Source organism: Neofelis nebulosa, chromosome 10 (assembly GCF_028018385.1).
Source record: "Neofelis nebulosa isolate mNeoNeb1 chromosome 10, mNeoNeb1.pri, whole genome shotgun sequence".
NCBI classification, from domain to species: domain Eukaryota; kingdom Metazoa; phylum Chordata; class Mammalia; order Carnivora; family Felidae; genus Neofelis; species Neofelis nebulosa.
Window position 1 is genome coordinate 66,308,488 of NC_080791.1, and position 22,872 is coordinate 66,331,359.

At 37.2% G+C, this 22,872-nt stretch overlaps 1 protein-coding gene across 1 annotated transcript in view; it reads left to right on the forward strand.

The window, feature by feature from the left end:
* The window catches only part of SWAP70 (switching B cell complex subunit SWAP70), a 78,893-nt gene that overhangs the window by 21,703 nt on the left and 34,318 nt on the right, over positions 1–22,872 (forward strand). The window contains exons 2-3 of the mRNA XM_058688204.1: positions 4,356–4,496; positions 18,894–19,067. Of these exons, the coding sequence (XP_058544187.1) occupies positions 4,356–4,496; positions 18,894–19,067 (315 nt within the window). The remainder of the gene's footprint in view (positions 1–4,355; positions 4,497–18,893; positions 19,068–22,872) is intronic.

A 22,872-nucleotide genomic window follows, 5' to 3' on the forward strand; every position in this document is an offset into this window, starting at 1 on the left:
TTTCCAGCTTCCTCATCTGCAGAGGGGGCTACTCCCTCTTGGAACTCATTCCCCCAAAGGTAGATACTAGGAGATGGGGGCCCCTTGAGAGAGAATGGTCTCAGTGTTCTGACATATATTCTTCACCAGTGGATTTAACTCGGCTCCACAAAGTAGTGGAGCCATCTTGTTGGGTCCTGGAGAGCTGACTAGGTAGGGCTGGGGGAGGAGCAGTCAGTCCATCACTGCAAATTAGCTACAACGTGCATGTACAGCTACACAGTCATAGGGCTCTCTGTGTTTCCAGAAAGAGAAGGAAAGTGGCAAATGAGAAAAGGGCATCAGAGCAGGAGACTTAGGTTCTAGTCCCAGTTTCACTGCACATAAAACTCTGTGATTTGGGCACATCTCGTAATTTCTGACTCAGCCTCTTCATCTGTGAAATAGTAGTAATACCTACTTTCTCAGGGGCAAGACTAAAACCAACCGATGGATGATATAAGTCTACTCTGAAAAGCATAATAACCTACTGGACAAGCTTATGGAGTGTTTACTTCTTGTTAATAGTTTATACTCTGGCCTTCAAGATTCTAGTTTCTTTATACATTTTATTTTTTGTTTAAAAAAAACTTGAGATACTGTCTAGGCTTTTAAAAAATTGCTCATAAAATTTTTTTTTAAGTTTAAAGATAGCACACAATGGTTTGTTTCTCTTTTAGTAACAAAACCTTTTCATTGAGCTATTATCCAGTTTGTTATTTTGTTTGAAGACTTCTCTATTCTAGGCCATATTGAAAAAAGCTGAATTTCTGATCAAATTATAGCTCTTTTTGCTAAATTCATAAAATGAGTTTGGGTTGACAGTTAAGGATTGGACTTAAAAATTTTTTTTGTTAGAAGCAAGATTAACACCTTATTCTGCAGTAAGGATACTGACTGAGCGAATAAACAGCAAAACATTAAACCATTATAAAACAGCAAGTGGCAAACCACTGAACAGGAACACACTGCACGAGCAGGGCTGGTGCTCAGGTCTCCTCCAGGGTCCTTGTTACTATTGAGTCCTGTCTCTCTCACTATTTGTTGTTGTTGTTGTTTTTTTTTTTCAATATATGAAGTTTATTGTCAAATTGGTTTCCATACAACACCCAGTGCTCATCCCAAAAGGTGCCCTCCTCAATACCCATCACCCACCCTCCCCTCCCTCCCACCCCCCTCTCTCTCACTATTTGTTTAAATAAAGATAAAGGCGGTTAAGAAAATTGTCATTGAATTCCACTATCCCTCTGTTTCACGAAAGTGCTGTTTAATTGTCCAAGGCTGAAGTCTAGAGTTCAAATCTAAATCTTTAGTGGGATCACTGATTTGAACCAAGCACCTACACATACAAAGAACATTGTTGATTTTAGAGAACTAAAACCATGATGTTCCTTATTACTAGAGAGTGTTGGACCAGGTATTACAAAACCTGAGTTCTAGTCTCAGTTCTGCTAAATAACCCTATTTAAAAAAAAATTAATACATTTATATCTCTTTGAGCCAGTACTCATCATCTGTCAGATGAAAAAGATGACAGTATGGCATCCAAAGACCCTGCCAGGACTTTAATTGGAAGATCTGTGAAACCCAAAGGTAGAGCAAGGGAGGTGTGGGAGAGATTGGTGTCTTCTTTTTGTACCCTGAAGCGTTTACATTAATCATCTACTTTTCTCAAGTTATTTCCCTATCTGAAAGCCTCCAATTGCCCTTTCCTATCCAAAAAGCTCTCCTTGTTTTAAGGCCTAGGTTACATTTCATGTCCTCTGTGAAGTCACCTTAGCACACATTGTTTTTCCTTTCTGAACTCATTTATTGCCCTTACTTCTCACTCATCTGTTAATCATGGTACATTGCTGTGGAATATGTCTTCCTTTTATACCTAACCTCTAGAGAATAGGTAGGTTAATGTAGAAGAAAAAATATAGACTTCAAGGATAGATTTAGCTGTATGACCTTAGGTCAGCCACTTTTTAAAAATACCTGTGTAATTTTTAAATAGAACACTTTTGAATAGGTAAAATTTTTTTCAAACTTAAGAAAAAGAGAGGTACAGTGAAAAGTCTTCTACCCCTGGTGTACCATCAAGCTAGTCTTCCCCCTACTGTTATTAGTTTCTTACATATCCTCTTAGAGTTTCTCATTTTTTCTTTCTTTTACATATAAGATGGCACACTATACATAGTCTTAAGCATATTGCTTTTTTCACTTTATTTTGGATCTTTTTGGATCCACAGGGAGCTTCCTTATTGTTATTGTTTTATGAACACACCAGAATTTAACCAGTGGTTGGGAATTTTTACTTTGATTAAAGTCCTACATGATTTCAAATTTGAATGACCTTTGAGCCTTATCTGAGAAAATTGCTTATTTCTCTAAACTCTTACTTCTATAGTACATTACAGTTTTTAAACACTTTAGATTCTTGGCACCTGGGTGGCTCAGTCGGTTAAGCCTCAACTTTGGCTCAGGTCATGATCTCACTCTTCGTGGGTTCGAGCCCTGCATCAGGCTGTGTGCTGACCGCTTAGAGCCTGGAGCCTGCTTCGGATCTGTTTGTGTGTGTGTGTCTCTCTCCCTGTCCTTCCCCTGCTCCCACTCTGTTGCTCAAAAATAAAGAAAAGTGTTTTTAAAAAAATGTATAAACACTTTATATTCTTGAAGTTGATCCTCACAGAACCTCTTTGGGAGGAGATAATTACTCCCTAGGTTTTACTAGGTAAATAGTGAAAGGAAATATCTATTTGGGTCTTTGCTGACTGTGGTGCAAGATTCTTCAGCAAAAGCTCTACCGTGTTCTTTTCATGTGCTCTACTATTGGCAAATAGAGGTTTTGCTTGAGAAACACAGCCTGCTTTGTAGGGGCTGATAAAAGTCTTCATTACTTCATTTATAACCATTTGTGAATTTACTTCCTTTACTTTACTTACTTCCTTAAAACCAGCAGAGCATGTAGAAAAGGATCTCCACATAAATGAAGCTTTGAGAAACAAAACAAATATAGAGAGAAGATATGCAAATATTCTTTTTATAGGTTAAATTTTTTTCATCTTAAAAAATCCTAACTGAAATATGTGTATGTAGAAAAAAGTGACTTGCTTAATGGCATTGAAAGTCTTCAATGAGATGAATGTGGTTCTTCAAGTGATTAAATGCGTAGAGCTGAGAAAATATGGAATCTTTTAACATCTGATTTAACATCTGATAAGATTCTCTGTTGAAGGAAGTATAGCCTTAGCTATGTATTTTGATTTGTTTAGAGTGCACAAATGAAATGGGAGGGATTTAAGTTTTATTTTGAAATTTTCATTTAATATGAAATGAGGTTAGTACTGAGATAGCCCAAACTGCTAATTCAACTACCTGATTGTTAAAGTATGCACTTAGGTTATGCCAAGACCAGTAATGCTTTATATATGGAATGCAAATTTTCTGCAAAAGATTTCAACCATTTTGGTGACTTCTGAGATATTTTGCAATTGATTTTTCTCTTCTTTCTAAACCAGGCCCTTGATTTCTTTTCGCTTTTTATATTCATGTTCTTTTATATTTATGCTGAAAACAGCCTAGTATCGTAGAATTTTAGAGACATTTGAACACTTAGAGATTGCTAATTAATATTTGGTACATTTGTGTATTAACTTGGCCCTTTGTGTTGAACAAGTGAGAACACTGAAGCCCAGAGAAATGTGAGTGGCTCAGGTCAGTTACTTTGTCCAGAACCCTGTGCTGCAGCTGCCCAGCACCACGTTCTTTCTCTTACGGTTCTGACACTGCTCTACTTGGGGAGAAGTTTAATTTTGAAAACATCCTCTTGCTCTTAACCTCCTTTTTCTTTCTAATGTGGGCCAATTAATAAAAAACTATAAGGAATATTATAGTCACAGATAAAAATTTTTGTTTTAATTTGACTAGAGTTGAAACACGATGTACATTAGTTTCAGGTGTACAAAATAGTGATTCAGCTTCTTTGTATGTTAAGCTATGCTCACCACAAGTGTAGCCACCATCTGTCGCCATACAGTGCTATTACAATATCATTGACTGTATTCCCTATGCCGTGCCTTTTATTCCCATGTATAGTCACAGATCTTGCTTGGAGCCGGCTCATTGTCGGTATGTAACAGAGACTTGTTTGAAGTGAATCAACACTGGGGAGGGAATGAGGTAACAGACAAGTGAGGAGCTGGCAGCCAAGAAGTACTCACCCGATACTTGCTGGCTTATTCTCCATTTTTCTCTCCCTAGGGCAGGACCAACACACACTGAGCCATTGTGTTCAGTGAAGCTGCCATGTGCTGGGTAGTGGATGCCTTTAAACTACTTTCTTTCCCCCATAGGTCCTTTCTCATAACCTGTGCACGGTGCTGAAGGTTCCACATGACCCTGTTGCCCTTGAAGAGCACTTCAGGGATGACGATGAGGGGCCCGTCTCCAATCAGGGCTACATGCCGTATTTAAACAAGTTCATTTTGGAAAAGGTATGCTTCTAATGTCTTCCTGTTTGATTCTTCCTGTTTGATTTGCACATTTCAAGTGGGTCCTAGAACCCCTTTTTGGTGAGTTCACTGAAGAGTTCAGGTTTGAGCCATCATGAGATAAATCAGAAAGGAAAGAAAGAATGTGAGATATTGCTTCCTATTTCTTCTTCTTCCCCTCTCTTCTAAAACTTGGTTTGATGTTTTCCAGCTTGGTTCATTTTTTTGAAATTAAGAGCTACCTGTATTTTCTATTAGTCTGTGTAACTGTCTTCTCTCAGAGTGCTGTTAACTTCTGGTTCCACATGTATTGGCAATGATTGTTAAAGAATGGGTATGTTAGGGTAAACTGTGAATACTAAAGGTGATGTTAATTATCTTTACTAAATAGCTATTGTACAGCCAAGTTTTCATCATAGACTTTTCAGGGTGCCACTCAGGTGCTTCTTGTGGGGTATATTATGAGTGAAGATCTACAAAAACCTATTATATATTTGGAAGCCAAATATAACCTATTGGCATTTGCTGCCATGTTCAATTTTTCCCTTGGTTTGGGTAATTAAAAACTGACACAAAAAGGGGTGCCTGGGTGGCTCAGTCAATTAAATGTCTGACTCTTGATATTGGCTCGGGTTATGATGCCACAGTTGTGAGATTTAGACCCAATCATGAGATCGAGACCTGATTGTGAGATCGAGACCCATGTCGGACTTGTGATGAGTGGGCATGGAGCCTGCTTAAGATTCTCACTCTCTCCCTCTCCCTCTGCCCCTCTTTACTCTCTCTCTCAAAAAAGAAAATTGGCATAAGGTGGTGAATTAATGTACTTTGATTTCTTTTTAGAAGAAAATACTCTAAACTGTTGGCACCTTCAAGTAATTAAAATATTAGTGATTAAAAAATTATGAAAGGTAGCATATTCTTATTATTAAATAGGCAGTTAATACAAAAATATGTGAAATAAAAAGTGAATGTCCCTTTACTCTTTTTAGACTCATTCTCCAGGAGTAACCACTGTTAACAGTTTGGTGAATATCTTTTAAATATATACATGCAAACACACCTATATAAGTGATAGTGTTTTGTTTCCATATGGCTAAGATGCTATACATATAGTTCTTCAAATTATTTTTTATAATTGAACAGTATATTAGTGTCATCTTTCCATATTGTATATATTTAGTTTAGATATGGAAGTAGTCATATATTCACATGAACAGTTGAGAAATTCCTGCTTTTGCCTATTTATAACATCAAGCCTGAAAAGTTTTGGATGTATTTTAAAAATGCCCGTTTTTAAATGTTTATTTATTTTTGAGACAGAGAGAGAGCGAGAGTGAGAGACAGCATGAGTGGAAGAGGGGCAGAGAGAGACACAGAATCTGAAGCAGGCTCCAGGCTCTGAGCTGTAAGCACAGAGCCTGACATGGGGCTTGATCTCATGAACTGTTAAATCATGATCTGACCCAAAGTCGAATGCTTAGCTGACTGAGCCACCCAGGTGCCCTTAAAAATGTCTTTCAAAAAGTGACAGTGATAATACGTTTAAACTAAAAATAAAGTATGTTTAGGGGTGCCTGGCTGACTGAGAGGAATATGTGACTCTTGATCTTGGGGTCAGGGGTTAGAGCCCCACATTGGGTATAGAGATTACTTAAACAAACAACAAACTTAAAAACATTTAAAAACTGTATTTTCCCATCACCTAAATATCACAACTATTTGCATATTTGTTTCTGTGACTTCTTTGGATTGTTATTGCTGTATACATTTTTTATAGTTTAGTGTTTTTTCATAATAGTAAAGTGCAGTAATTAAAATTTATGGTAATAAGTTAAATTAGTAGTTTGGAAAATGCTAAAATGTTGGTGAGGATTCTTTTTAAAATTACATGTTTTTCAGAAATTTTATAGCAAAGGTTGTCAAGATTACAGTGTGTTCATTTATGTAGTGTTCATTGTACCTGTATCTGTTATTCCATATCAGCCTCACAATACAATTTTCTGCTCTTTGTGTGTTTGTTTTATGTGTATCTGTGTTACGTTTTTAAAGTATTTCTCCTGAAAAGATGGTAACATTGCTTTGATCATGCCTAGTAATTAGGAAAAAAAAGAGAGAAACCACATCATAATGAAATATAAGATTTAATCAAACTCACAAAAGCTACAAATTATGTGATTCCATTTATATCATGTGTCCAAAACAGGCAAACACATGGAGATACAATGTAGATTAGTGGTTGACAGATGCTGATGGGAGGTGGGAATGGAGAGTAACTATTAATGGGCTTGGGGTTTCTTTTTGGGATGATGAAAATGTTCCAGAGTTAAGTAGTGATGATGGTTGCAAACCTTTGTGAATATATTAAAAACTACCAAATTGCATACCTTAAAGTACAAATTTTATGGTATGTGAATTATATCTCAATAAAAAATCTTTTAATCAAATTGTACAGAAACTGATTAAAACTTCATAGTATGATGCTGTACTATTTTCTGGAGTTTTTTCCTGGCTGCTGTTCTATTCATTGATCAGGTGGCTCATTTATGGTCTGTAGTTGTATTATAAGTAAATATGTCTTTTTAAAAAATGTTTATTTTTGAGAGAGTGCAAGCAGGAGAGGGGGAGAGAGGAGGACAGAGAATCAGAAGCAGGCTTTGTGCTGACAGGCTGACAGCAGCAAGCCTGATGTGGGGCTCAAATTCACAAACTGCAAGATGGAGATCATGACCTGAACTCAATCAAGTTGGATGCTCAGCTGAGTGAGCCACCCAGGTGCCCCAGTAAATATGTCTTAAATTCTGCAAATGTTTGATGACCTGCTGTGTGCATGTGTTTAATCTTAAAAATTATGTCCGTTATTAAAATATAGAACAGTGGTGCCTGGGTGGCTAAGTCAGTTGAGTGTCCAACTCTTGATTTCGGCTCAGGTCATGATCTCTGCTTGTGCGTGCTCTCTAAAATGAAAAAATAAAATAAAAATAAATAGAACATTGGGACATTCTCAGAAATCTGAAAATTGCCTTTTCAGTGCTAGAATTTGTGAGGGGTGGGTGAATGGATAGAGAAACATGGTTTCATATCTTGAAATGCTGTACTCTTAATACTGCATTTTTTTTCTCGTTGGTGTAACTTTCTTTAAATATCTTGAATTTTAAGTTTTAAAATGTTTCTTGTTTTGGTATTTAGGTATTTTATTGACTTATTTTTGAGCTAGCAGGAGCGGGGGAGGGGCAGATGGGGAGGGAGAGTGAGAATTCTAATCTTGATCTCAGGACCATGAGATCATGACCTGAGCTGAAATTAAGAGTCAGATGCTTAACCAACTGAGCCACCCAGGCACCCATATTTAGGTTTTTTAAAGTTTTTTAACTGGGGGAGAAAATATAGCAGTATTTTAAAAGTTCAAAATTAGCCACTAAATTTGGAGAAAAACTTATTCACAAAATGAGTGAGGATGTGATGAAACAGTAAGTTCTTGTTTATTATTGCTTAGCCACCTGGAGTGGAATTTTGGCAGACCTTCAGTCCAAGTAAAGCAGCCAGGGTTTCCATGGTGTGGGTTTAAATTGAGCAAAGATTATTGCCTTGTTTTGAAAGTTTGTTGAAAAAATGCCAATAATAACTGGAGAATGTTAACATAAAACGTAGAGATGGTCATCAGTTATGCAAAGAAGATATAAAGTAATGATCAAACATTTGCAAGATGTGATATATATGTCTGTGTCATATACATATGTGTATGACACACACATGTATACTATCTCATTTGATCCTCATGTTAATCCTGCAATGCATAATTGGACTTCTTTCCAATTAGCTCAGGAGGAAACAGAGCATAATGTTGCCTAACTGATAAGGGTTAGATAGATTTTTTTTAAAGTTTATTTATTTATTTTGAGAGAAAGAGAGTCTTAGCAAAAGTGGGGGAGGAACAGAGAGATGGAGAGACAGAATCCCCAGCAGGCTCCGCACCATTCTCGCAGATCCCAGTGGGGGGCTCGAACACATGAACTGTGAGATCATGACCTGACAGCAATCAAGAGTCAGATGCTTAACTGACTGAGCCACCCAGGAGCCCCAGGGGTTAGATAGATTTTAGACCTGAGCCATTTAATTTCTCTTAACTGAGCCACCCAGGCACCCCAATTTTATTTTATTTTTTAAGTAATCTCTACACCCAACATGGGACTTGAACTCACATCTCTGAGATTAAGAGTTGCATGTTCTACCGACTCAGGCAGCCAGGCGCCCCCTTAAGTGTTTTTAAGATGATTCTTTTCTTGTGATTGATTAGTATCTGGTGTTCTTTAGTGTTCATTCTTCTCAGTTTTCCCCCAGGTTGTTTTAGAGGTTTTCTGCCTTTGCCTAGAATTATTCTGAAGGGGTTGGGACCAAGAGATAAATTATGTTGAAATTCACTTTCTAAAAAGTAATTTTTCCATTTGATTTCTGTATTTACTTCTTCAGAGATTATCATTCCTGTTCTTCACATTGATAGAATTGATTTTCAGCTTTTCTGAGACATCAAATGATTAATATGCTTATGTTCTCGTATCAGATATTTTGCCTTCCCTGAGTGTTGGCTTTTTAATTTTTTTGCTTGTTTGTTAAATTCCTTCTTTAGTAAAGAATGGAATTCTATAAACATCTAGGAAGAGTGTTTTTGTGAACTTTCTCCTCTTTCTTTTTGCAAAGAGACATTATACCTGGATTATCTGACAGTGAATAATTGAAGAAAGCAGTATATTGTTACCTTTTTACTACTGATCCCCAATAGACTACATCAAAAGCTAGTCTGCTTTAACATATTTATGTGGCAACCTAATTCTTGCATGAGATTTAATAGCCTGTTAGGCTTTTGGGTTCAATCATTGTCAATTCTTTTCCCTGATTCCGCATATTAAAGGTTGATCTGGGCTATTATGATTTAAACCAGTAATCCTTGGGAAGATACCAAGTCCTTATTGGGGAATCTGCTGCTTTTCTACCATAATCATTTTCTTTTTTGGCCTTTGGCTTTTGGGAAACATACGTACATATAAAAGAAAAAAAGAAACCTTTCAGTTCAATACAATGTCCCTTCTCTAGAGGTTAGTAGCCTCTGCATTGTTTTCCTAGGCTGACATCAGATGCTTGCTGTTCATGTCAATTACAGTTCTTCCATAAAATGAGGTTTCAGTTTTCTGTTACTTGAATGAATATACCTTCAGCAATCAAAATGTCTTCAAATGTGTGCCTAACAACTATCATTTAATAGGAAGTCATATTGCTCTTAAAAACCCAAGACTATGTTTTTGGGCAATTCTTCTTAACTGTCCTTTAGCCATGTTATTTCTTCTTTCATTGTTGCTTGAAAGTTTATAGGATTATTTTGGCACAATGGCCAAGTTGGACTCTACATTTTCATCATATTAGTGAAGTTATACAGCACTAAAAACTTCTGAGTTAATAAAGAGGTTAAATGATAAAAACTATGGATGACTTTATGCCCTTGAGTACTGTGGCCAGCAATACAAGTCTAAGAGTGATATAATTTAAATAATTTTTTTTCAAATAACCAGTCTTATTGAGTATTCGCATGCCATGCAATTTAAGTATTTAAAGTGTGCAATTCAGTGGTTCTTGGTATAGTCACATTTTTTGTGCAGCCATCATCACAGCCAATTTTACAATATTTCCCCCACCTTCCTTCAAGAAAACTGTACCCACTAGCACTCACTCTCTCCTTCCCCACACTCTTAGGAAACCACTAATCTACTTTCTGTCTCTATGGATTTGCCTATTCTGGACTCCTATAATATGAGGCCTTTAGTGTCTGCCTTTCATTTAGCATAATGTCTTCAAATTCATCTACATTGTAGCATGTGATGGCATTTCATTCCTTTTGATGGCTGAATATTTCATTATAATTATACTACCTTTTGTTTGCACATTTATTCGGTTATGGATCTTTGTGTTGTTTCCACTTTTTGGTTATTGTAAATTTGCTGGGAGTGTTCATGTTCAGGTGTTTGTGTGGATATACATTTTCAATTCTCTTTAAATTGGATGATGATGGTATTTAACCCATGAGTATACTACCTAGGAATGGAATTCTTGGGTCATATGGCAACTCTATGTTTATTTTATTTATTTATTTTAAGTAAGCTTGATGCCCCTTGTGGGGCTTGAACTCATAACCCTGAGATCAAGAGTTGCATGCTCCACCAACTGAGCCAGCCAGGCCCTCCGGCAACTCTATGTTTAACGTTTTGGGGAACTGTAAAACTGTTTTCCAAAGCAGACGCACATTTTACTTTCCTACCAGCAATGTATGAGGGTTCCAATTTCTTCATATCTTCACAGTGCTTGTTATTTCCTATCATTTTGATTTTAGCCATCCTAGTAAGTATGAAGTATGGTATCTTACTGTGTTTTGATTTGAATCTTCCTGATGATTAACGTGAAATATTATAATAAAAGCAGTTTCTTTAATTGTAAAGGAAACACAGGTTATTGTTAGAAATTAAGAAAAAAGAGGAATTTATTAAGAAAACATATCATCCATAACCTTACCATCTAAAGGCAGTCACTATCATTTTGATCTGTTTGCTTTAAGTCTGTTTTTTTTAGCTGTCTTTGTATATATTGTTTTTCAAATTTAGATCATATTGAAGACATAAATATTGCCTTTTCCATGCCATTAAATTTTTTGAAAACATGAATATAAAGATAAAGTGGTAACATTTATTTAGAGTTTACTATGTATCAGAAACTATGCTAAATATTTTAAACAAATGTTCTAATTAATTCTTTATATTAACTCCATGGGTTAAGTACCATCATTAATACCATTTTAAAGAAGGACTGGGCTTTGGGTTAAGTTGCTTGTCTAAGGTTACCCAGCTACTAAGTGACTGTATAATCGTTTTGTACCATGACTTTATAACGATTCCCTTTTTGGTGGGCTTATATTTTATTTTTATTTTTTTTCCACTTTTATAAATAATAGTGCTATCCTATGTAAATCTTTATCTGACTCTGATTCCCTTTTTGGGGTAGATTATTTGAAGTAGAATTATTGATTGAAGAGTATGAATGCTTTCTGAGAAAACATATTCTCCAACCAATGTCTAAAGCATCAAACTGGCCAATTTCCCTATCTTCTGAGAACTGACTCTGTGCCATAGGAACTTTAGTCTTTAGCTGGTTTGGATGAAAATTCTAGTTTAGAGAACACGTGATTTTAGTTTTGTAAATACTTTCAGAACTTTGAGTCAGAATTAAGATCTATAAATAGTATTGCTATCTTGTATGGATTTTAGTGAAAAGAAATATATATGTTGAAAATAAAGGGGCGCCTGGGTGGCTCAGTCGGTTGGGCGGCTGACTTCGGCTCAGGTCATGATCTCGCGGTCCGTGAGTTCGAGCCCTGCGTCGGGCTCTGTGCTGACAGCTCAGAGCCTGAAGCCTGTTTCAGATTCTGTGTCTCCCTCTCTCTGACCCTCCCCTGTTCATGCTCTGTCTCTCTCTGTCTCAAAAATAAATAAACGTTAAAAAAATTAAAAAAAAAAAAAAGAAAATAAGAACAACTCTACATATTTCTTTCTAAGATATTATCTTCCATTTGGACACCCTGAAACCATTGGCAGCCATTATTAGTTTTCCAAAAGGTGTGAGGCAATTTATTATGTATGATATAAACTGGGATTTTGGAGCACAGTTTGCAATCTTAGATGGGGTAGAGTATGGAATCATAGATTCCTAGATCTTTTGTAGGTAGAACAGACCTTGTGATGCTCTCAATTTATAGATCTATTTTAATTTAGCAAGCACTTGATATTGAACCTATACCCTTCAATAGTTTGCTGTTGTTTTTAGGTAAAGTGCAACATCCTTATCATGGTGTACAGGGCCATGTTTGATTTGGCCTCTGCCAACCTCTCTGCCCTCCTTTTCTTCCTCTCCCCTTATTGTCCCCTTCTCTGCAGTTATGTTGGCCTTCTCTCTGTTCCTCATATTACCAAGACCGTTCCTGCCACAGAGCCTTCAGACATGTTGCCTCCTTTGCTGTAAGGCTTCCTCTACCCAGAACATGCATCTAACTCCTGTTCATCTTTTAGGTCTCAGCTTGATCGTCACTTCCTCAGGGAGGGTTCTCCAGGTTGCACCCTGCCCTTCCCAGAGCTAACCTGCTGCTCTGTAATGTGTTTTCCCATTGTAGCATTTAGCACATTTTCATCATATAGATGGTTGTTTTGTTGCTCTATTTTTTGATACCTGATATGCCTCTTAGAGTGTAACTTCTGGGGTAGCAAGGACTGGTTCACCATCGTACAACTCTGTTGATTGTTGTCATTGTATGCAGAAGTTTTTAAGTTTGATGTAGTTGATTCTCTATTTTTGCTTTGTTGCCTGTGGCTTTTAATGTCCTATCTAAGAGAACATTGTGTATTCCAATGTCATGAAGCTCTTCCCCTAGTTTTCTTCTAGTTTTATAGTTTTAGGTCTTACATTTAGATTTTTACTCCCTTTTGCATTAATTTTTATATATGGTGTAAGGTAAGGGTCCATTTTCTTCTGCGTATGGATATTCAGTTTTCCTAGCACCATTTGTTGAAGAGACTATCTTTTCCTCAATGTGTAGTCTTGGCATCCTTGTTAAAGATCATTTGACCACATATATAAGGGTTTATTTCTGGGCTCTCTGTTTTGTTGGTCTATATGTCTCTCTTTATGCTAAGTACCATACATACTGTTTCGATTACTGTAGCTTTGTAATATGTTTTGAAATTAGGAAGTATAAAGCCTCCAGTTTTGTTCTTCTTAAGATTATTTTGGCTATTCATGGTCCTTTGAGATTCCATATGAATTTCAGGATGATGTTTTCTGTTCCTGCAAAAAAAAAAAAAAAAAAAATGCCACAGGGATTTTGATGGGGATTGAACCGAATCTGTACATTGCTTTGGGTAGTATGGACGTTTTAACAATATAAAGTCTTCCAGCCCATCAACACTGGAGGTCTTTCCATTTATTTATATCATTTTTAATTTTTTTCAGTAACATTTTGTAGTTTGCAATGTACAAGTCTTTTGCCTTCTTGGTTAAGTTTATTCCTAAGTATTTAATTCTTTTTGATGCTCTACTAAATGGGACTTTAAAATTTTCTTTTTTAGATTGTTTATTGTTAGTGTATTGAAACACAACTGATTTTTGAGTATCCTGCAACTTTGCCAACTGATTTCTGAGTGTTCTGCAACTTTGCCAAATTTATTAGTTCTAAAAGGTTTTCTTTGTGGAATCTTTAGAGTTTTCTACATAAAAGAAAGAGCACATTACTGGCAGATAATTTTACTTTTCGGTTCTAATTTGGATGCTTTATATTTCTTTTTTCCTTTTTTTGTTTAATTGCTCTGGCTAAGACTTCCAGTATTGTGTTGAATAGAAGTGGTGAGAGTGGGCATCCTTGCCTTGTTCTGATCTTAGAGGAAAAACTGTTTCTCACTGTTGAGTATGATGTTAGCTGTGAGCTTTTCATACATGATCTCATTTTGTATTTTTTTAAAAAGATGTAAATGCCATCATTTAGTATGCTTTTACCATTGAGCATGACTAAACTAAAGAATAGTGCCATTATATTTTAGAGAAGGAATAAGCCAACAGACAACTTATTAAAATTAAGTAATATACAGTGAATTTGGTTTAAAAAAAAAAAGCCACTACTTATTTCCTGGGAAAATTTATGGAAAATTTGTTTGGTTTCTTTTTTTTTTTTTTTTTTTAATTTTTTTTAACATTTATTTATTTTTGAGACAGAGAGAGACAGAGCATGAACGGGGGAGGGTCAGAGAGAGAGGGAGACACAGAATCGGAAGCAGGCTCCAGGCTCTGAGCCATCAGCACAGAGCCCGACGCGGGGCTCGAACTCATGGACCGCGAGATCATGACCTGAGCCGAAGTCGGCCGCTTAACCGACTGAGCCACCCAGGTGCCCCAGAAAATTTGTTTGGTTTCTAATGCCATTGCAATCTGATTTTTACCCAAACTTCTTGACTCTCTTGAAGGTAACTAGTAACCCCTAAATTGGAAAACCAGTGGTCTGTTCTTAACTCCTTTTTAATCTCTGTAGCATGGCACTGTTGATCAAACTTCCTTAACTGTTTCCTAACTCAATTTTCTTATCTTTGTGGTTCTCCTGCCACTTTGTTCTTTCGGTCATCATAATTCCTCTTCCTCCTCTAGTTTTGTAATGTCTGTATCCCCTGATGTTCTGTTTTTTGATCCCATCTCTTTTCTTGATTTATGTTTTCTGTCAGTGATCTCATTTGACCATCATGGCTTCAGTCATCATCAGCAGGCAGTTGACTGACAAGTCTGCCTCTCCTCATTCGCTACAGTTCCACTTCTTTGTCTTTGGACACCTCCATCTGAATGTCTTACTAGACCTTCAGGTTGAAGATGCTCATAATTGAAAACTTTATCTTTCCTTCTGTCTTGCTTTTGTCTCCTTCATCCTGTATCTGTTCCCCAGACTTGGTTGGTGTGATGTTTCTGCCATACCTTTGCTCATGCCATTTCTTCTCCTGTCTTTTGTGTTACTTATCCTCATACTCTTCAATATACTTCAAGATCCGCTTCAAATACCATCTTTTCTGTAAAGTACTAATCTGAGCAGTAGATGACCTACTCATTCTCTGCTCTAAAACCCTTCAATTGGGAGTTTCTTATGGACTATTTCTTAAAATTATGAAGCTGTTTGTGATTTGGTCTATGTTTGCTTTTCTAGCCATAAATCTAGGCACTCCCCCTCAGGAATCCTATAATTCGTCACATAATCCACATAGAATCACTTCTTGTTCCTCAGGTAAGCCTATATGCTTTTGTGTACATGTCATTTCCCCTTAGTGTTTTTTAGGGGTGCAGGTGGATAGAGTTGATGGTGGTGGCCTGTGAAACTAGTCCTATAGAGGTGTCTTACATTATATAGATGTCCTCCATCTATTGAGTTCTATAAGCAGTTTAGCATAGTGGAAAGAGACAGCATTTGAACCTTGATTTAAATGCTAGTTTTGATATTTACCAGCTACATGAACTTGGTATTCAATTTTTCTGAACTTCTGTTTCCTGATATTTATAAGCCATGTGAACTTGGTAAAAGTACTCAATATTTCTGAACCTCTATTTCCTGATCTGTAAAATAGGGGCAATATTTAGCCTTACAAGGCTAATAGCAAGTTTAGGTAAGCAACTGCATATAAAATGCCAAGCATATGCTAAGTCCTCATAAATGGTGTTAAAAAAGAAAAAGGAAAAAAAAAAGATGCTGCAGCAGCAACTACTGCTTTCCCTTCAAGGGATCAATTGTGTATGATTGTGGTGTGAGAAATGGTGTCAGACTGAGACAGGGTACTGCAGGCAGAGCACAAAGGATATCGTCCTACTCCTGGGGAACTGGTGTGCCAACCACATGTCCTAGTTAGGGATCAAGAGAAATTTCTCCGTGTAGTCAGCTAGTGACTTCTTCCTTCTGGTACACATAACGCTTTGTTTCTATCTCTCCAAACAGAAATGCTTTGCACATATTGTCCTGCCAGCCACTCTGCCTTCTTTAGTACATCTTATTGTCCCAGAATATGGCTTTTAAAATGCAGGCTGTATATGGTGCTCCTATCCACTCTTTCAGTACAGATAAATCCTAACTCCTTAATATGGATTATAAGGCTCTTTATGATCTGGCCTTCACCTCTCTCTCTCGCCTCATCTTTAGCTATGCCCCATGCAGTGGTCACTTATTTTTTGTCTGCCCAGTATCTGAACTCTTATGTTTGGGAAATTGCACAGTGCCTTGGTGGGGGAAGGACCTGTCTCACATCTCAGATATTGAAAAGTTCAGACACTCGTGAGTGACACAGAGGATCAAAGACTGGGTCAGTGGCAGCAGTGATGGCCTCTTCTTACATTGGCAGCGGTGTCTGTACTATACTCTTACCATGCATAGTTTCAGCTGTGGTTTGGACTGACTAGCCTACATCGGTAATGACTTAGTTTCAGAGCCTAGATTTTCCATCCCTTGTGTTGGATCTTTGAGGTTACCCATTGTTTTTTCGATGAATTCTTTTTCTGTTTAAAGGAACCCAGGGTGTTTTCTGTTATTTGCACTTACGAAATAGCCTTGAATCATACCACTCTTTAGCACCAAGTGCTCCATTCACATTAAACTTCTACAATACTTCTGAACTGACCATGGTTGTCTCCACCTCTGGGCTTTCTCACATTGTTCTACCTAGAACTCTCCTTACCCCATTCTTGAACTGTTTGCATTTTGTTTTCCCCCAATTTTATTGAGAAATAATTAACTTGCATCACAGAATAACTTTAAGCCTCACAGGATGGTTTGATTTACATATATTGTGAAATAATTACCATAATAGGTTCAGCTAACATCCATCATTTCATACACATACAATAAAAAGAAAAGAAGGAAGAAAAAAATAAAGGGGAAACATTTTCTCCTTATGGTGAGAACTCTTAGGATGTATTATATCCTTAACAACTTTTCTATGTCATACAGCAGTGTTAGCTATAGTCATTATGTTGTATATTACCTCCCTTGTACTTGTTTATTTTATAACTGGAAGTTTGTATCTTTAGACCACCTTATTCCAGTTCTCCCTCCCCCCACCACCTGCTTCTGTAACCACAAGTCTGATCTCTTTTTCTATGAGTTGTTGTTTTTTTTTTTTTAGATTCCACATACAAGTGAGATCATACAATATTTGTCTTTCTCTGACTTATTTCACTTAGCGTAGTGCCCTCAAGTTCCATCCGTGTTGTTGCAAATTGTAGGATTTCCTTATTTTTTATGGCTAAATAATATTCCATTATATATATGTGTGTGTGTGTGTGTGTGTGTGTGTGTGTGTGTGTGTGTATTACAATTTCTTTATCCATTCATCTATCAATGGATACTTAGGTTGTTTCCATGTCTGGAAAATATTGATAAATTCCATATCTGGAAAACATGAAATATTGAAAAATTCCATATCTGGAAAATAGCCCATGTCTGGGCTATTGAAAATAATGTTGCTGTGAACATGGGAGTACAGATATTTACCTGAGTTAGTGTTTTTGTTACCGTTGGATTATTATTATGTATATTATAATATATATATTATTATATTTCCAGAAGTGGGATTGCTGGATTGTATGGCAGTCCTATTTTTAATTTTTTGAGGATCCTGCATACGGTTTTCCATAGTGACTATACACTGACTTTTAATGATCCTTTGAATTGCACTCTGTTGTCATGTTACTTTTTCTGCAAATCTTCCCCTAGTTCTTAAGATGGGTTAGCTCCTCTAACCCACAGAGTTCCCTCTGAACCCTCTGCTTATTTCTATTATAGTACTTATCACACTGTATTGTAATTGTCTTGGCATTCCTTGGAGACATGGGCTACTACTACATTAAGTATCTTTGCATTGTCTCTGGCAGATCGTAATTACTATCTAAATTTTATCTTTTGAATGAGTGAAAAACTATTGAATTACACATGGTGTTATATTAGAATTTGTCTATTTGCATATCTGTTTTCCCTAATAAACTGTGAATGTTTTGTGAGCAGAGACCAAGTTCTTCTTCATCTTTATATCCTTAATTTGTAACATAGTACTTGGCTTATAGTAGATCCTGAGGGAATGTTGATTGCATGATTGAATGACTGAAGGGCAGGCTGTCTTTTTAGAATTTCAGTTTAAGTTTTTTCCAAAAAAAAAAAAAAATCTTCTTTGACTATATGGGTAAAGATGAGATATCAGTATGTGGCTCATACTGAGTAATTGACACTCTCCACTCCTCTGTACCAGGGTTGGTAGTTTTATTTAGAAGATAGTGTGTACATGTGAAAAAATAACTATTCAACAAGCTAGTATTTTATGTGCCAAGTGAGTGATATGGGCAGATAGATACTGCTTTAGTGTCAGGCTAACTATAACGTTCTTAATTGGGCCTTTGAAAGTGTGGTACACAAGCAAATGAAATTAGAAAATGTCGGGGCGCCTGGGTGGCTCAGTCGGTTAAGCGGCCGACTTCGGCTCAGGTCATGATCACTCAGTCCATGAGTTCTAGCCCTGCGTTGGGCTCTGTGCTGACAGCTCAGAGCCCGGAGCCTGTTTCAGATTCTGTGTCTCCCTCTCTCTGACCCTCCCCTGTTCATGCTGTGTCTCTCCCTGTCTCAAAAATAAATAAACGTTAAAAAAAAAATAGAAAATGTCTATTCATTAATTGGATTATTAGTTAATTGGATCGATTAGAATGGAAGCCTGTATCTGTTTTACTTGGCTTATATTCTGCTTATTTTGGAATTTTTCCTCCTTCATTGGATATTTTTCATTGAAATTTTAACTCATTCTTTTTTAGGTCCAAGACAACTTTGACAAGATTGAGTTCAATAGGATGTGTTGGACCCTCTGTGTCAAAAAAAACCTCACCAAGAGCCCCTTGCTCATTACAGAAGAAGATGCATTTAAAGTATGGGTTATTTTCAACTTTTTATCTGAGGACAAGTATCCATTAATTATTGTGCCAGAAGAGGTAAGGTGTGGCTCTGGGAAGTTCTTACATGGCCATCATAGCATTTAATAGATCTAGCTTGGAAGTATTGTTTTAATTCAAATTGTGTAGATACAGAGGGAGATCTTGGACTAGTGTTTTTGGACCAGAGGCAAAACAGCTTGAATTCAAGAAAGTCCAAGACTTAGTGATTTGGGGTCATGTAATAACCCCTGGAGATTTGTAGATAGGGTGGGACTTTTCCTCTCCAAATTGCTATAGTTATGGATGAATCCATCCTCATATCCAAAGAATTTTTATTCAGTGCAAGTCACAACATAATTTTTTGTTTCCTTACATATTGGCAAAACTAGTATGGCATTTTAGGAAAGCAGGGCAAAATTGGCTGAGTGATGTTATCTGGGAAACACATATGATCCACAATGTTGTTCTCAAGGCTGTTTTTATGTGAGGAAATACTGTTCTTGTTTCAAAGTCCAGGATGGTGACTTTTTATTGTTCTTTCCAAAGTAAATGAAAAAGAATATTTTGCTTGTTCTGTTCTGACTTATTTTCCCTAGCTTCCAAAGGTAAAAAAAAAATACAGGAGTAAGGTTTCTGTGCTATCTTACTGCCTTAAAAAATTATATATGTAATACATGCTTATTACAGTAATAAATATAAAAAGACTAATGAAGAATTACAATTAGCTATAGTTCTCCCCTAAAAAAAAAACAAAAACAACAACCTGTCATTCCTTAACTTTTGACAAATTATTTAACCTCTTGAGATTTAATTTCCTATCTATAAAATAGCGCTGGGGCACCTGGGTGGCTTGGTTTGGTTAAGCATCTGACTCTTGATTTCGTCTCAGGTCATGATCTCACAATTCATGAGATTGAGCCCTGCATGGGGTTCTGTGCTGACGGCACAGAGCCTGCTTGGTATTCTTTCCCTCTCTCTCTCTGCCCATCCCCTGCTTTCTCTCAAAAACAAAACAAAACAAAAATTAAAAATCTTTAAAAAATAAAATAGGGCTAAGTAGAGGTTCTGCATTTAAAGGACTTAGCTCAATATCTGGTATGTAATATGTACTCAGTAAATGTGTTAACTCCTATGACCACTATTATTGCATTTTTGCATGTAAGTCTGTTTATTTCCTTAGGACAGATTTCCAACAGTGGAACTCTGAGTCCTAAAAAACACACTTAAAAAAATTTTTTTTTAATTTCTATTTTTGAGAGAGGGAGACACAGAATCCGAAGCAGGCTCTAGGCTCTGAGCTGTCAGCACAGAGCCTGGCGTGAGACTCGAACTCACGAACTGCGCGATCATGACCTGAGCCAAAGTTGGATGCTTACCCAACTGAACCACCCAGGCACCCCCAAAACACACTTTCAAGGTATTTGATGAACAGGTAGAATTACCCTTTGGAAAGGTTGTACCAATTTAGATAGCTATCAGCAGTGATTGAGGCCTATTGTTACCCATCCTGCCAATACAGAGTCTAGTCTGTGATTTCTGTGATTCATATTCATGTTAGGAAAATCTGTTTAAAAGTGCACACTACAAAATTTTATTTAAAGCCAGCAAGCATTTATTGACTGCCAACAATAGGAAAGGCACCAAGAGTAATGCAAAGTGCAAAAGATTACTTCCTGCCTTCAAGGAGTTTGTAGTCTGCTCAAGGAAAAAAATAAGTCAAATGTAATTTAAACCAAAATAGACTACCTGTTACAAGAGAGATGCAAAGGGCATACAAATACAGAGAAGGGATAGATTTATTCTAGCTTGGGGGAAGTAAGGGATCAAGGAAAGCTTTTTAACAGGCAATGTAGTAGTTAAAAGTAAGGTCTTAAATTTTTTCCATAAAGGGCCAAACAATAAATATTTGAGGCTTTGTGGCCCTTTAGGCCATCCTGTCTCTGTTGCAGCTGCTTAAATCTGCTGTTATGGCGTGAAAGCAGCCACAGACACTATGTTTGTTGCTGTACTTCAAATATTGCTGGACTTTGAAATGTGAATTTTGTATGATGTTCATGGATCATGAAATTTTTTTTTTTTCCTCCCAACTACTTAAAAATGCAGGAAATGTTCTTAGATCATGGATATATACAAACATGCCATGAGCCAGATTTGGCTGCTGGGCTAGAGTTGACTTGTGGACTGGCTTTTGCTGTTCCCTGGTTAAGGGCAGGGGTCTGGAGTCAGATTTCCTGGATTTGACTTCTAGCTCTATCACTGTTCACTAGCTCTGTGACTTTGGGCAATATACTTCATTTGTTTTTGCTTCAGTTTCCTCAACTATAAAATAAGACTAATGCTAGTATCTACCTCTTACTCTTCTTGTGAAGATCAGATGAGGAGAATGCCTGGCCCTGAAAGTGCTCATTTAGTATTAGCTCTTAAGTTTATGGGGAAATTAGCACTTGTGCTGGGCCTTAAAAGATGGGAAGAATTTTGATTAATGGAGAAGAATTCTGGGTGGAAGAAACAGTGGGCAAAATTATATGAGTGAACAAAATTATAAAAGCAAAGGGCATATTCTTTTTTTTTTTTTAAATTTTTTAAATGTTTATTTTTGAGAGAGAGAGAGAGACAGAGTGTGAGTGGGGCAGGGGCAGAGAGAGGGAGACACAGAATCCAAAGCATGCTCCAGGCTCTGAGCTGTCAAGCACAGAGCCCAGTGCGGGGCTTGGACTCACAAACCGTGAGATCACGACCTGAGCCGAAGTCAGTTGCTTAACTGACTGAGCCACCCAGGCGCCCCCAAAAAGGAATTTTTAAAAAGGATATTGGGTAGCTCACAGAATTGTCATGATGGCTGAGACCAGGTTTGAATGCTATCATTCTGGAACTATCCTGGTCACTCCAGTGAGGAACCACAAGGAAAATGCTGCTGCCACCAGGGGGTGGGTATTGTACTTGTGCCATGGAAAACCTCTGGCCCTGCACATTTGGTGCAGCCCGGGAACTCTGATCTTCTTGCAACTTTTTTTGCTACCAGAGAGAATTCTCTGTGCCCACTTTTCAGTTCATAGTCAGAGGATAACACATGTAATTGGTATGGCCTATGTCAGGTACCATGAGATAGTTGCAAAGGAGTCCTGGAAAGGGTCCATTTGCATTTTTATTGTCTGTATTTGGAGGTAGGGAATTGCCAAGATGTAAGAAGGGGGTTCGATGCTAGGCAGTCAAAAAGAATGACACATGCCCTAACTGGAATATGCTAGAAGGAAGAAGAATGGTGGTAGATGAGGCTAGAAGGAGTTTTGACTTTATCCTGTAGGCAATGGGGAGCTGTGAGCCACTGATGATTTTTTAAAATATTTATTTATTTATTTTGAGAGAGAGAGAGAGTGGGGCAAGGGCAGAGAGAGAGGGAGAGAGAGAACCCCAAGTGGGTTCTATAGTCAGCACAGAGCCTGATATGGAGCTTGATCCTACAACCGTGGTGAGATCATGACCTGAACCTAAATCATGAGTTAGATGTTTAACTGACAGAGTCACCCAGGCACCCTGAGCCACTGATGATTTTTAAGCAAGAGAGTGTCAAATAAATAGATGAAATATGGAGAGATGTGAGATGGGAAGTTGAGAGAAGGTAAGTGGCATATGGGGACCGAAGTATAGTGATGTTAGTGAGAATGGAAAAGAAGATCAGATGGGAAGGACCTAGAGGTGACAGGACTAAAAGTTCATAGTGCCTGGTGTAGGTCTATAGGCAGGTTTCAGGCCTGGGCAATTGGGAGGTAATAGAGTATAGTTGTTTAAAGCATGATCTTTGAAATCAGACTGCCTGCTTTAAATCCTGACTGTACCACATTTTAACTATGTGACTTTGAAG